At 41.1% G+C, this 16,102-nt stretch overlaps 1 protein-coding gene across 5 annotated transcripts; it reads right to left on the bottom strand.

The window, feature by feature from the left end:
* Window positions 1-5,071: 5,071 nt before the first annotated feature.
* On the bottom strand, window positions 5,072-14,307 carry LOC127148216 (uncharacterized). 5 transcript variants are annotated; one of them, XM_051081520.1, is made up of 4 exons: window positions 13,160-14,307; window positions 13,022-13,082; window positions 10,640-12,420; window positions 5,072-5,341 (listed from the first exon to the last, which is right to left on the bottom strand). In XM_051081520.1, the coding sequence occupies exons 3-4, from the start codon at window positions 11,862-11,864 to the stop codon at window positions 5,292-5,294; spliced, it is 1,275 nt and encodes a 424-aa protein (XP_050937477.1). In that variant the 5' UTR covers window positions 11,865-12,420; window positions 13,022-13,082; window positions 13,160-14,307; the 3' UTR covers window positions 5,072-5,291. The 5 variants fall into 5 exon arrangements, with proteins under 5 accessions (XP_050937477.1, XP_050937476.1, XP_050937475.1 ...); XM_051081519.1 differs by having other exon boundaries at window positions 13,022-14,307; XM_051081518.1 differs by having other exon boundaries at window positions 10,640-13,082.
* Window positions 14,308-16,102: the final 1,795 nt, after the last annotated feature.

Below are 16,102 nucleotides of genomic sequence, written 5' to 3'. Positions count from 1 at the left end.
ACGCAGTCACGATACGTTCTTTATTCTTTTTTGGCGTCGGGAATACTCCGTTTTCTTGTAGTGATATATATTTCAGTCATTAACAACTAATTTTATTACATATAGAACATTCTTACTGTTTTCTATTATATAATATGAGGTATAATGATTAAATATACATGTCTACGTATGAGAAAATACATAAGGTATATATCTTACTATTATGTAACTTACTAAAAATCTATAATTGTTATATTTATATTTGATAAAAACATGAGATATATTTGAAATTAATATTTAAACCGAATAAGTGCATGAATATAACAATTTTACAATATATCTATCTTATATACCAAATAATATATGAGATGTATATTTTCATTTTTCAATATGTTTATCAATACAAAAAATCGAGCAACATAAAAACATAGGAATGAAAAGACAAAAGAAAAATATATCTAAAAAACCATATAACAATAAAATAAAAATAAATAGAATTTATATGGGAAAGAAAAAAATAAACCAAATATTTACAATTAAAAAATGAATATGAGATATCTCCCATTAAATAAATCGAATCTCATACAATTAAAAGAATATATATGTATTATCTTACATTAATTGTTCCAAACTAAAATGAATAATAAGTACCCAAAGTTAAATTGGAAACGGAAACTATTTTTATTTTTTCCATATTTTTGTCATTACGAATTTCTTCTATTTTTTAAATAATATTAATCATAATGATGAGTATTGCTGTCATTTGGGTGTTCCTTTTGTGTAAATTTAAAGCTCAATATGATTATTATGAAAAACAAATGGTAATTTTAAGCCTATTATGTAATTGAGTTTATATATTTAGGTTATATCAACTAAAATCTTTTATTAATTTGTTTTGTTAATGATGCAAGTGGCCAAATGAGTAACTAGAAAAAAAAAAGTTGGAAATGAATCCTTGCACGTATACGAGTGTGAACAAAAACGAAAATTACTAAAATAAAAACAAATTATATATGAAAATATAGATCACACGTGTGAGCTAGGAAAAGCCCAACAAGATCTTTATATTGGGCAATGAGGTTTGGTATTGAAAGCCCAAGCATCCTAGTAGGGTAGCCCACTACTAGTGATCATTCCTTATCCAAGAAAATCTTATAAATCGAAAGATGGCTTGTACAACAATTTCCTTCTTAAAAGAAAGGAAAATGATTTTTTTTTTCTTTCCAATTTTAGATCTTAGTTTATATTTTGTGCTTAAATTTTAAAATATTGTTTTTTTAAGATCTTACTTCTTAAGTATAACTTCAATTTAGTTTCTACCTTTTACGTTACAATTTTAACCTTCAGATTTGAGTTATGTTTCAATTTTGATTTAAGTGTTTATACTTTTAATATCCATGTTTTATACTAAATGCTCAAACTTGTATTTGATATACTTATGAACTGTGCTTTTCATTGATAAACATTATTGAAAAAACCTGAAGGGATAGTTGCAAATACAACAAATAGATTCACTATTTGCACATATAACAATATTTAAAAAAAAATTGTAAATATAGCGAAGTTTGTCCTAGTTTATCGGTAATAACAGTCTAATACTAATAGACTATTATTGCCAATATTAGTCTATTACTAATAAAACACAAGAGTTTATCAATGATAAAAGTATATCGTTAATAGACTTTGTCATTGCTGAAATTCTTTAAAAATATTGTTGTATACTTAGTTATCATTCCTAAAAACATTTATCCACTGTAGCTACCTGAAACTAAAGTGAATATTAATTTTAAAAAGTCAATATAAATCTTAAAACATTTTAATCAAATTGAAACAAAATTCAAATCTTAACTCTAACATTGTAATATTTTGAAACCTAGAAACTAAATTAAAAGCAAACTCAAAATGTAAGACCCCGTGTTCACACGAGATTTTTGAAGAAGTTTGATTGATGGAGTTGAACTTGTGTTGATGTTATATTTATGTTAATTTGATGCGATGTGGTTCGATCTCTAGAATTTGATCCCTCTGATTCTCTCTCGGTTGGATGCTTACGCTTGATTTGAGGAAGTGGAGCACAGATGTTCTTGAAGTTAGAGTTTTGGAAGAAAACTTGTATTTTCAAAGCAACTTCAATCTTCGAGGGTGGTTGACTTTAGAAGTTAGGGAGTCTCCTGACTCTTTGAAGAATTCTCTCGTAAAAAATTTTCAACTCCAACAAATGAAGAGAACTCCTAAGTTCTCTGATGGACTTTTATGATCTTAGTGAAACGCTCCAAAATAAGGTAATTTTAAGTTTAATTTTGACCATGTTAAAATTATTTTTGGTGCTATTTGAATTAATTGTTGAAATTATTTGATTTTAGATTTTATAATTAATTAGATATTTTTGAAAAATTATTTAATTAATTATTTAAATTTTGAATTTTTTTGGTGGAAAGATTTGATTTAAGTGAATTGTGATTGGTTGATTTATATTTGGTGAAGTTTCGGGAATTATAATAAATTATATATATATATATATATGATATATAATTAATTAAATTGTAAAAAGGATTGAGAATAATTATATTATTGGAATATTATAATTATTTAAGAAAATATATAATTATTTTGGGAGAAAAAAATAAAAGAAGGTAAAAGTGATGATTTGATGTGAAGAGTTATTGAAAAGAGAGAATATTTGAGTTTAAAAAGAAGATTTGGTTGGTATTAAATGAAGAGAGAATATTTGAATTTTGTTTTAAAATAAGAAAAATAAGAAAAGAAAACAATAATAATAATAATTTTAATTATTATTATTTTTATTAAATAGACTCCTTGGTAAGTGTGGAATTTCACTATTCATCTTCTTCATCCAAAAGAAACCTTAGTGCAATGATTTTTGGGTCTTTAGGGAACTATTAATTAAGTTATTGAACTTAGTATTTTCTCTTACTGTTTAGGACTTGATTGTTTGGGAAAACTTGGCTTTTGCTGTTAGAACTATCTTTGTTAAGCTAATTTTCAGGTACAAGATTCTCCTACTAAACATTTGTACTGAAGTAATAGTTTGCATGTGATTTTTCCTATTATGCATTGACGTAGCTAAAATGCATAATGTATTGATGTTGTGATGACTAATAGTTATGACTGAGATTATCTTGATGATGATGACTGATAGTTAGGACTAAGTTAGATAGATGATGATGATTGATGATGTTAATATTAATACATGAAATATTAATCTCATGATTAAGAATGCTATGATTAATATTCATGTCATGGTCATGATGTTATGTTATGCTACATGCTATGGATAGGATGTTTTGTTACCTTTATCTATTAGAGTCGTACCCACATGGGTGTCCTTTAGGATCACCACCTTTTTATGATTGTGTAGTCCGACGCGATCACCAGTTCAGTATGAGATGATTTGTATATGAGTGACTCGATGAGGTCACTCACAGCCCAATTGTCTTAGTGTTTCTTTCGAGTTCACTAAACACCAGTTTGTCCTAAGTGTTCCTTTGTGTTCACCGAAGACTAGTTTTGTCATAGGTGTTCCTTTGTGTTCACCGAAGACTAGTTTTGTCATAGGTGTTCCTTTGGGTTCACCGAAGACCACAGATGTTCCTATAGGATCACAGATTGTACGTTTCTGTTAACTTTAATAGGAAGTTAACAGACACCTAGCGGGACTAGTAGTAGGTCCCTTACTGAGTATATTTTTATACCAACTCTTTAAATGTTTAATTTTTCAGGTAAAGGTAGAGGAAAGCTGGCGAATGACAAGAAATGACCATGGCGTGCCATAAGGAAACGTTTTGCTTCCACTATTATGTTATCAGTTTTGATTTCAGTATTTTTGTATTTTCATTATTACTCTATGAAACTAGATAGGGTCCGAGCTAGGATTTTATTTTAGAGATTTATTTCAGCATACATTAGTTTATTTATGATTTTATTGAGTACTTGAGGTTTTGATTTTAAAAATGAGTTTTATTTTTCCATTTTGTTTTAAGAAAGTTTTATTTTCCTTTAAGAAGTAAAGAACTTAGCTTAGTATAAGGAGTTGGTAATTACAGTTGGTATCAAAGCCTAAGTTTTTAGGTTCTGCAGACTGACTTACGATGTAGGTCTTTGTTTTTTTTTTTTACCCTCATGGCTAATACAATCCTTTGTCACTCGCCAAATATGTTTTATGATGTATGATGATGCATATGTTTATGACCTTGCCTGAATTAAACTAGATAAAGTATACATGTTATGATTGTATTGTGAAAGGCTTATGCTGGTGGAATTTAGGAAAAATGCCGCTACATAGAGGTGCACGTGAAGGTGGTAGGGAAGGTAGAGGAGCTGGACGTACCCAACCTGAAGAGCAACCTGTTGTGTAAGTTGTCAACCCTACTGCATCTATCACTTAAGCAGACCTCGCTGCACTTGAGTAAAGATACCAAAATATGCTAAGAGATGCATTTGCGCCATTTCATGTTGCCCAACAAACCCCGTCAACCCTTGCTCAGACCCTAATGTAACCCTAGAACATGCCAAAACCAACTGTTGCAGAGGCTAAACATTTCAGAGGTTTTAGGAAGTACAACCCCAAGACCTTTGACGGGTCTTTGGAAGATCCCACCAAGGCCCAGATGCATGTGGTTGGTTTCTATAGAGACCATCTTTCGGTATATGAAGTGTCGTAACAACCAAAAAGTTCAATACATAGTATTCTTTTTTATAGATAGAGGCACCGTCTGGTGGGAGATGGATTGGAGTCATACTTAACATTTGAGCTAAATTAAGCTTATTTCGGCGCTCAATTGAATTTTAGCCCAAGTAAATTATATTTAATTGGACAATAATAATTAACTTGATTCCATTGTCAATTAGCCAATTTATGTATTTAATTAATCCCTAATTCAATTATTTTAGTAAATGATGTAGCAATTTGTGTTTGGTTTCAAAAAATTTTATTGAAGGCCCCATTTTGTAACCATTTCAATTTTTGTTTTACTTTATTTTATTTAATTTTTTTAAAAAACAAAAACCATATATTGTAACGACCCAACTCCTTATACTGAATCGAAGTCATTACTCAATATAGAACAAGTGGTTTAAGTCATAAAATTTTATTAAAAGCATACGGTTCAAGAAATTCATTTATAAAAGCATAAACAAGGTAGTCGTGCAAAAATGTAAAAACGTTCTGAAATCCTACTCGGGCCCTATCTACATAAAAGATAGTGAAAAATAAAAAAAGTACTCAAACTCAAATGCTAAAATCTGAAATAAGAAATAAGCGGAAGCGGTAGTCCCTATGGCCCTCCTCGGTCTCACTTCGGGTCGCTCGCCAGTTTGCCCTTGCCCTTGCCTCGTCCTCTACCTGAAAACATAAAATGGAGAGAATGAGTATAAAAATACTCAGTAAGGGACCCACTACTAGTCCCACTAGGTGCCTGTTAACTTCCTGTTAGAGTCCTGATAACTGGTACCCAATCTCTGGCACGTTCCCGAACACGTGCAATCATGCGCTCCCGTAGGAACGTAACTCTGGTCTTCGGTGCCCGGGGACACCTAGGACAGTCGGGATGCGAGGACCCCGTCGAGTCACTCGAGTCATGTCTATATCATGCTAGACTGGCGTCCCGTCGGACCACACAGTCCTCAATAGGTGGTGATCCCGAAGGACACCCATGCAGGTACGACTCTAACAGAATCAAGCTAACAGGTACCCTAATTGCAGTATACATACACATGGCATCAGCATATAACATGTCACATAATCATTTCTACATTCTCCGTCCCGACATTCGTCGTAACCATAATGGATCTTGCCACACATAACAGGCTATAGCACAACTATATCGTCATTTGCATCATACTAGCGTTTATTTCAGGCATCATACTGTCAAATCCTCAATATGCAACATAGGGCATACACAGTCTCATACTTCAAACATGAAACTAGTAGTAGAATCTCTTACCTGGAGATTCACTCGACGAGTCCTAACCGCAAGACACGTGTGCTTTCCAAGCAACGGGATCCTAAATATTTAATAACGCCAAAGTTCGTAAATAAGTCACCAACGGCTAACGGTTAAAACTCGGTTGAAATAACTTACCCCAGAAAAGGTTGCAGTGGTTGAGCCCCTACTGAAGAAAATCTCCCGCTGCAGCAGTTACTCGGTCCAAGACGTTCCTTAGGAAAAATAATTTAATTTAGTCCAAATTAAATTATTTAGCGCCCAAAACATTGGGTCGTATTGGGGAAATGCCCAAAATAAATACTTAATTTACCAAAAATAGGTGGGAGGAGCCAAAATAAGCTTGGCGGCTCGGCTGGAAAATAGGGCAGGAACCGGCTCGGCTTGGAGGCTGGAGATCGGCTCGGCTCGCGGTGCAGACAGGCGCGGCTCAGCTTGGACAGGAACTACGCGTGCGGCTCGGCTTGCAACAGGAGGGAGACGCGGCTCGGCTACGCAGAAGCGCGCGGCGCGGCTCACACGCGGGTGCACGCGGGCGCGGGTCGGTTTCCGGAATACGGCGCGCGTTGGCTCGGGTCGCGGAGCGGGTCTTCGGTCGGGTCTGATCTTCGCGCAGAGTGACGCTGACTTCCGGACTCGGGTTGCGCGACGGGTTGCGGTGGTCCGGCTTAAATGCGGCTTCGCTCGGCGGCTGCGGACGGGGGCTGCTCGGCGTCGAAACGAAGCGACGCGATTCGGCTTCGGCTGGCCGCCACGATTCGGCTTGCAGACGCGATGGGCTTCGGCTTCGGCTTGCGACTCCCGACTGAAGGCGGCTTCGATCCTTGGCGTGCGGCGGCTTCGATCCTTGGCGCGCGGCGGCTCGACGTGGACCGATCTTCGACGCTGCTGGGAGACCGGCGTGGTGACCTACGGCGGTTGACTAGCGGCGGCGGCGGCGGCGGCGGCGGGGGAGATTGGGATTTAGGGTTTTCTTCTTTTTTTTTTTTTTTTTTTTTTCACTTCTTGGGGAAGAGGTGAACTACACGCTTTCCAAAGCCCCCTTTTATAAAAGAATTAATACTAAATAAAAAACATAAATATTATTTCTTTTATCCCCCCTTTTTTTTTTTTCTTCCTACTTTAGTCCAAATAACAACCAACTTAACAAATTAAATCACCCACAAAAATCTCTAAATCTTCATTAATCACAAGTAAAAATTTCCTCAATTCGAAAGAAATTTCAAGAATTTTACTCTTAAGACGATAAAAAGGGAAGACAAATTTGGCGGGGCGTTACAATCTCCCCTCCTTAGAAAACTTTCGTCCTCGAAAGTTCTAATCCTCGAACAGCTCGGGGTACTGGGCTCTCATGTCCTCTTCTTTCTCCCACGTGGCCTCTTCCACTCCATGGTTCTGCCAAAGGATCTTGACCAGTGGGATTTCTCGACTGCGAAGCTTCTTGACCTCTCTTGCCAAGACCTCGACAGGCTGCTCCTCGTAGCTCAAGTTCTCGCTAAACTGTAGTGGCTCGAAGTCCACCACGTGTGTTGGGTCTGCGACATATTTCCTCAGCATGGAGATATGAAATACGTCGTGCACTGCAGCAAGGGATGGGGGTAGCGCCAAGCGATAAGCCACGGGGCCAATCCGCTCCAGTATCTCGAACGGCCCTACGAAGCGTGGACTCAGCTTCCCCTTCTTCGCGAACCTCAGAACACCCTTCATGGGTGCAACCTTCAGAAAGACCATATCTCCTACTTCGAACTCGAGATCCTTACGTCGTACATCAGCATAACTCTTCTGTCTGCTCTGTGCTGTCAGCATACGAGCTCGGATCTTCTGTATGGCTGCGTTGGTCGTCTGCACTAATTCGGGGCCTAGCATCCTCTGCCCTCCAACCTCGCCCCAGCAGACAGGGGATCTACAGCACTTGCCATACAGAGCCTCGAACGGTGCCATACCGATAGTAGCCTGGTAGCTGTTGTTATAGGCAAACTCCATCAGATGCAGATGGGAGTCCCAACTTCCTGAAAACTCTAGTACGCAGGCTCGCAACATGTCTTCTAAAATCTGGTTCAATCTCTCTGTCTGACCATCAGTCTGAGGGTGGAATGCCGTGCTGAAGTCCAACCTCGTACCTAATGCAAGTTGAAGTCCTTTCCAGAACTTCGATGTGAAACGGGCGTCTCTGTCTGAAATGATGGATACGGGTACTCCATGTAGTCTCACAATCTCTGTCATATATAGCTGCCCCCACTTACTGGCAGTGTAAGTGGATTTCCCTGGCACGAAATGGGCCGACTTCGTGAGTCTGTCGACCACGACCCAGATCACCGTGTAGCCCCTTAGGGTCTTGGGCAGTCCCGTAATAAAATCCATCGACACACTCTCCCACTTCCACCCTGGCACACTCAAGGGTTGCAACAACCCTGCTGGATGCTGCCTAGGTGCCTTCACCTGCTGGCACACCAAGCATCTACTGACAAATTCTGCCACATCCCTCTTCATGCCCCTCCACCAATAGACACTCCTTAAGTCCTGGTACATCTTCGTACTCCCAGGGTGCATGGTAAACGGGGAACTGTGAGCCTCAGTCAAAAGCTCCGTCTTAACTGCGCTGTCTTCCGGCACACAGAGGCGTCCTTCAAACATAAGGCCATCGTCAGAGGATATGGAGAAGCCTTCACCTTGCTCTGTCTCTACCACGCGACGCTTCTCTGCCAGATAAGGATCATTCAGCTGAGCAGCAATGATCTTTTGCCTCAAGGTTGGCTGGACTGTCAACTGCGCCAACTGTGCGGTAACCTCACCTACTGAGACTGCAATCTCTGCCCTCTCAAAGTCCCTGAGTAAGGGGGTCTGCTTGGTGATTAGCGCTGCTGAATGTGCAACTTTCCTACTTAGCGCATCAGCCACTACATTCGCTTTACCTGGGTGGTATAGGATCTCGCAGTCGTAGTCTTTCACCAACTCAAGCCACCTCCTCTGCCTCATGTTCAACTCCTTCTGGGTGAAGAAGTACTTCAGGCTCTTATGATCGGTGTAAATCTGAATCTTCTCACCGTACAGATAGTGCCTCCATATCTTCAGTGCAAAGACTACAGCTGCCAACTCCAAGTCATGGGTAGGGTAGTTCTGCTCATGGATCTTCAACTGGCGGGAGGCATAAGCAACTACCTTACCCTGCTGCATCAGGACACAACCTAGTCCCTTCTTGGAGGCGTCACTATAGATTACAAAGTTTCCCGAACCATCGGGCACTGTCAGGACCGGTGCAGTCACTAGCTTCTGTTTGAGCTCCTGAAAGCTCTTCTCGCAAGCTGGGCTCCAGACAAAAGGGGTTCCCTTCCTGGTCAACTGGGTCAACGGGCTGGCTATACGTGAGAAGTCTTCCACGAACCTCCTGTAGTAACCCGCCAAGCCCAGAAAACTTCGAATTTCACTAACCGTGGACGGTCGAGTCCAGTTGGTCACCGCTTCAATCTTTGCGGGATCTACTGAAACTCCCTCACTGGAAACCACATGGCCAAGAAATGTCACCTTCCTTAACCAGAATTCACACTTGGAGAACTTGGCATACAACTTGTTGGCTCGAAGGGTCTCCAAAACTTGGTGTAAGTGCTCCTCGTGCTCAGCCTCAGTTTTTGAGTAAATGAGGATGTCGTCAATGAAGACTATGACGAACGAGTCTAGAAACTCCTTAAACACCCTGTTCATCAGATCCATGAATACTGCAGGAGCGTTAGTCAAGCCGAAAGACATCACAACGAATTCGTAATGTCCGTACCTCGATCGAAAGGCCGTCTTGGGGATGTCACCGTCCCTAATCCTCAACTGGTGATAGCCTGATCGCAGGTCGATCTTGGAGAAGACGGTGGCTCCCTGCAACTGATCGAACAGGTCATCAATCCTGGGCAAGGGGTAGCGGTTTTTGACTGTCACCTTGTTCAGCTCTCGGTAGTCAATACAAAGGCGCATTGACCCATCCTTCTTCTTCACGAACAATACTGGGGCTCCCCAAGGCGACACACTGGGCCGGATGAAGCCTTTGTCCAGCAACTCCTGTAATTGGACCTTCAACTCCTTTAGTTCGGCTGGAGCCATTCTGTAAGGGGCCCTCGAGATAGGAGCAGTGCCCGGCTCTAACTCGATGGCGAAGTCTACCTCTCTGGGGGGCGGAAGTCCTGGGAGTTCGTCTGGGAAAACGTCGGGGTACTCTCTTACCACGGGTTCGGAGGATAGGGAAACTTCTGGCTCTCTCACATCCACTACGCTTGCCAAAATACCCCAAGTACCCTGGCTGAGTAGTTTACTGGCCTTCATGGCTGAGATGACCTTGGGTATACATACCATACCTGCCCCCCTGAATTTGAAACTAGCCTCGGAGGGAGGGTTGAAAACAACTTCCTTGCCATAACAGTCTATATTGGCATGGTTGGCTGACAGCCAATCCATGCCTAGTATCACATCAAAATCCTGCATGTCTAACACTAGCAAGGTCACGTCTAACATACGATTCGCTATCTCTACCCGACATGCCTTTATTTGTTCTTTGGACAACAGGACCTCCCCAGATGGAGTAGAAACCGACAAAACACTACCCAAAGGCTCTACCTCTAAACCCACATGCTGAACGAAAACGGAGGATATAAACGAGTGGGATGACCCAGAGTCAAATAGCACAAAAGCATAGTGCCCCAAAATTGGGAGCGTACCTGTCACCACAGTGCCAGCTCGCTCGGCCTCCTGCCGGGTAGTGGCGAAAACTCTCCCCTGCTGGGCCGCAGAAGGCTGGGGCGGTGTCGTCTCAAAGGGTTTCCGAGGACACATATCAGCAGTGTGCCCCGGCTGTCTGCACCTAAAGCAGACTCCACTTCCAGCCAAGCAACGACCTCCGTGGACTCTCCCGCAGGTAGTACAAGCGGGTAGCTCTCTCAGAGTCCTCCCGGCTGCTGCAAGCTCCCGTCGGTGTCTCTGGAAGACACCTCCTGACCTCAGTGTTCGCTGCGGTGCTACGTCAGGCTGCGTCTCAACCTTTCTCTTCTGTCCCAAGGCTGACCCTCTGCCGGCAGCCTTAGACGCATCGGCTCTCTCAGGCAGGCTCAAATCCAGTGCTATACGTAGTGCATCAGCATGCGTGGCTGGGCGGAGGGCTCTGACAATGCCCTGAAGGTCTAGCCTGAGTCCTCTAACAAATTTCTCCGTCCTGGCAGCCTCATCTCTTACCATATCGGGAGCAAAGCGGGACAGCATATCGAACTCGGCGTCGTACTGCTCCACCGTCATGTCGCCTTGCTCCAAGTTTAGGAACTCTTGCAGCTTGGCGTGCTTCACATTGGCGGAGAAAAACTTAGCATAGAAGTTCTCCTTGAACTGCTCCCATGTTATTTTGCTTACATCGCCCCCTAGCATTCTCTCCGCGGTCTCCCACCAGGCGGTGCCCCTGTCCTCCAAGAAGAAGACTGCACACTGCACCTTCTGGTCTTCTGGGCACTTCATGTACCGGAAAATAGTCTCTATGGACGTCAACCACATTTGGGCCTTTGTGGGGTTGTCCATGGATCCGTCAAAGGTCTTGGGATTATACTTCCTGAAATCCCGTAAGTGTTTCGCCTCGGCCGACAGTTGAACTGGTACTGGTTGAGCTTCCTCAGGGGCTGGAGGAGCGACGGCCTGAGCCTGAACAGGGGCGGCCTGGGCCTGAGCAGGGGCGGCCTCGGCCTGAACAGGGGCGGCCTGGTTCTGCTGGGCGGCAAGGAAAGGCGCCAAAGCAGCTTGCAGCATGTCCTGATAACGCTGCTCCATTGCGGCGAGATCCGCCTGGGTGACCGGTGCGTTTGGGTCGACTGCCGGTGCAACAGGTGGCGCCTCCGGCTGGCCACGACCGGCTCCTCTGCCTCCCCTACCACCTCCTCGGTGTGTACCTCTACGTGGCGGCATTCTCCCTAAAATTCACCAACAAACTTCTCACCACAAGAACTTAACACCCTATATCTAGGTCTTAGACTATTCAGGCAAAATTGTAATCTTAACATTAGCAAGGCTTTAGACATACCTGGCGAGTGCCGAAGGACCGTATAGCCATAGGGTGAAGTAAAACCAAAAACAAAAATGACTTACATCGTAGGTCAGTCTACAGAACCTAAAACACTGTGCTCTGATACCAACTGTAACGACCCAACTCCTTATACTGAATCGAAGTCATTACTCAATATAGAACAAGTGGTTTAAGTCATAAAATTTTATTAAAAGCATACGGTTCAAGAAATTCATTTATAAAAGCATAAACAAGGTAGTCGTGCAAAAATGTAAAAACGTTCTGAAATCCTACTCGGGCCCTATCTACATAAAAGATAGTGAAAAATAAAAAAAGTACTCAAACTCAAATGCTAAAATCTGAAATAAGAAATAAGCGGAAGCGGTAGTCCCTATGGCCCTCCTCGGTCTCACTTCGGGTCGCTCGCCAGTTTGCCCTTGCCCTTGCCTCGTCCTCTACCTGAAAACATAAAATGGAGAGAATGAGTATAAAAATACTCAGTAAGGGACCCACTACTAGTCCCACTAGGTGCCTGTTAACTTCCTGTTAGAGTCCTGATAACTGGTACCCAATCTCTGGCACGTTCCCGAACACGTGCAATCATGCGCTCCCGTAGGAACGTAACTCTGGTCTTCGGTGCCCGGGGACACCTAGGACAGTCGGGATGCGAGGACCCCGTCGAGTCACTCGAGTCATGTCTATATCATGCTAGACTGGCGTCCCGTCGGACCACACAGTCCTCAATAGGTGGTGATCCCGAAGGACACCCATGCAGGTACGACTCTAACAGAATCAAGCTAACAGGTACCCTAATTGCAGTATACATACACATGGCATCAGCATATAACATGTCACATAATCATTTCTACATTCTCCGTCCCGACATTCGTCGTAACCATAATGGATCTTGCCACACATAACAGGCTATAGCACAACTATATCGTCATTTGCATCATACTAGCGTTTATTTCAGGCATCATACTGTCAAATCCTCAATATGCAACATAGGGCATACACAGTCTCATACTTCAAACATGAAACTAGTAGTAGAATCTCTTACCTGGAGATTCACTCGACGAGTCCTAACCGCAAGACACGTGTGCTTTCCAAGCAACGGGATCCTAAATATTTAATAACGCCAAAGTTCGTAAATAAGTCACCAACGGCTAACGGTTAAAACTCGGTTGAAATAACTTACCCCAGAAAAGGTTGCAGTGGTTGAGCCCCTACTGAAGAAAATCTCCCGCTGCAGCAGTTACTCGGTCCAAGACGTTCCTTAGGAAAAATAATTTAATTTAGTCCAAATTAAATTATTTAGCGCCCAAAACATTGGGTCGTATTGGGGAAATGCCCAAAATAAATACTTAATTTACCAAAAATAGGTGGGAGGAGCCAAAATAAGCTTGGCGGCTCGGCTGGAAAATAGGGCAGGAACCGGCTCGGCTTGGAGGCTGGAGATCGGCTCGGCTCGCGGTGCAGACAGGCGCGGCTCAGCTTGGACAGGAACTACGCGTGCGGCTCGGCTTGCAACAGGAGGGAGACGCGGCTCGGCTACGCAGAAGCGCGCGGCGCGGCTCACACGCGGGTGCACGCGGGCGCGGGTCGGTTTCCGGAATACGGCGCGCGTTGGCTCGGGTCGCGGAGCGGGTCTTCGGTCGGGTCTGATCTTCGCGCAGAGTGACGCTGACTTCCGGACTCGGGTTGCGCGACGGGTTGCGGTGGTCCGGCTTAAATGCGGCTTCGCTCGGCGGCTGCGGACGGGGGCTGCTCGGCGTCGAAACGAAGCGACGCGATTCGGCTTCGGCTGGCCGCCACGATTCGGCTTGCAGACGCGATGGGCTTCGGCTTCGGCTTGCGACTCCCGACTGAAGGCGGCTTCGATCCTTGGCGTGCGGCGGCTTCGATCCTTGGCGCGCGGCGGCTCGACGTGGACCGATCTTCGACGCTGCTGGGAGACCGGCGTGGTGACCTACGGCGGTTGACTAGCGGCGGCGGCGGCGGCGGCGGCGGGGGAGATTGGGATTTAGGGTTTTCTTCTTTTTTTTTTTTTTTTTTTTTTCACTTCTTGGGGAAGAGGTGAACTACACGCTTTCCAAAGCCCCCTTTTATAAAAGAATTAATACTAAATAAAAAACATAAATATTATTTCTTTTATCCCCCCTTTTTTTTTTTTTCTTCCTACTTTAGTCCAAATAACAACCAACTTAACAAATTAAATCACCCACAAAAATCTCTAAATCTTCATTAATCACAAGTAAAAATTTCCTCAATTCGAAAGAAATTTCAAGAATTTTACTCTTAAGACGATAAAAAGGGAAGACAAATTTGGCGGGGCGTTACATATATATTTGGTAAATGATTTTGTTTTCTGTTTTTTTTAAAAAACAAAATGTATTATTTGAATTTTTTTCAATTTCACTTTTTCTTCCTAATGTTGAAAATATGTTTTTTTTTTTTTAGTTTAAAAAACCAAAAAGCGAATTAGTTATCAAACCAGTTTTATAAATAATTTTAAAAATAGAAAATAGATAAGGGATAGGTTACCAAAGACCTTTAGATTTTAGACAATGGTTATGTTTGGTAACAAATTCAAAGAAATTTGTTTTCTAAATTAGGAAGAAAAACTAAAAATGAAAAGAAAAACTTTTGTTTTTAAATCACGTACCAATCGTATATGGTTTTTTTCAATAAACAAAATTTAAAAATAGAATTAAAAAAAAAACTAAAACTAAAATGGTTAATTACTAGATGGGCCTCAATTATTACGCATCAATAAATTTATGAGTCTTACATTATGATAAAAGAATCTAGAAAAAAATATAATTTTGGTCTTTTCAAGTTTCTAGTAAGAGTCTATTTGGTTAAAATGGAATTTATAGCGATCATTTTTAGTCGCTAAATTTTGAATAATAATTCTAAATGTTCCTTAGACTCATTTAAGTATTACTTGTGTTTAAGAATAGTTGAGTGGATTGTTAAAGGTTGAGTGGATTTGCTCACTTGTCCATTCTTATTATAAACCGTAAAATTAGATTACTTAAAAACTCATTAAGTTAAAAATTGAGATATAAAATATTAAGAAAAACAAAGAAAAAAAGGAAAAGGCGAAGAAAGAGTTTTTATTTTTGGTATTTTAGATTGGAATTGTTACCATCGGAAGTTCGAAATTTGTTGAATCATTGAAACTTGAATTTATTTTGTTTATAGTGTAGTATATAAGAGAAATATTAAACAGCAATTTTATCGAAAGATATAAATAGTAACATAAAAAAACTTTTTAGAAAGATGAAATGAAAATCCAACATGAGCAAAACAATTGGAAAATGAATTATGAAAAACATACATGTGGATGAACAATACAAACAATAAATTAAACAAAACATACCAAGAAATGATGTATGTTCCAAGATGTGATGAGCATGAATGAATATTATTGAGGCTCTGATCGCATTCTTGCAAGGGGGTTTATGGCTAAGGAGAGGCAATAAGTAAATTTATTTGTGAGTGATCCTTCTTTAAAACAGTTTCAAAAATCAAAAAGGATTTTCCATGTGTTTAAATCCTTCAATATGGTTCCAATAAAATCTTAAGGTATATGATTTCTATCATTCTTTCCAAATGCATAAGTTTTGATATGAATTGAAATGATGAATTGAGATAACCTTTTGTACTTTATGAGATGAGATGTCATGCACTTGTTTATGTTCTAGTATGGAATGTCTTATCCTTGTTGTGTGATCTAGGATAAGATGCTCTATTCTTGTTGTGCGATCTGAAATAGAGTGCCTCATACTTGATGTGTGATCTAGCATGGGAAGACGCATCACGCGTGATGGAATTGATGGAAATTTGCTAAATGAGTTTAGACCACTCCAAACAGATGCAACTTGACAAAAGAGTATGGTAAACACTTGAGTTATGAAAATGGTACAAAAATATAATTAACATGTAGAATGATTTTGCGATATGATGTTGAGATCATAAGATGATTGATAATAATGAATATGTTCCTACATGATATAAGGCTTATGCTTGATTTAAAAGAAAAAGATTTCCGAAATGATTTTCCAAGTGGTTTGCAAGGGTTTGATAATGAGTAATTGAATGGTGTTAATCATCTAAAGCATTGAAATGAACCACT

The sequence above is a fragment of the Cucumis melo genome, chromosome 2, assembly GCF_025177605.1.
Source record: "Cucumis melo cultivar AY chromosome 2, USDA_Cmelo_AY_1.0, whole genome shotgun sequence".
Lineage (NCBI taxonomy): Eukaryota > Viridiplantae > Streptophyta > Magnoliopsida > Cucurbitales > Cucurbitaceae > Cucumis > Cucumis melo.
This window is presented reverse-complemented; position numbering and strand designations above follow the sequence as displayed.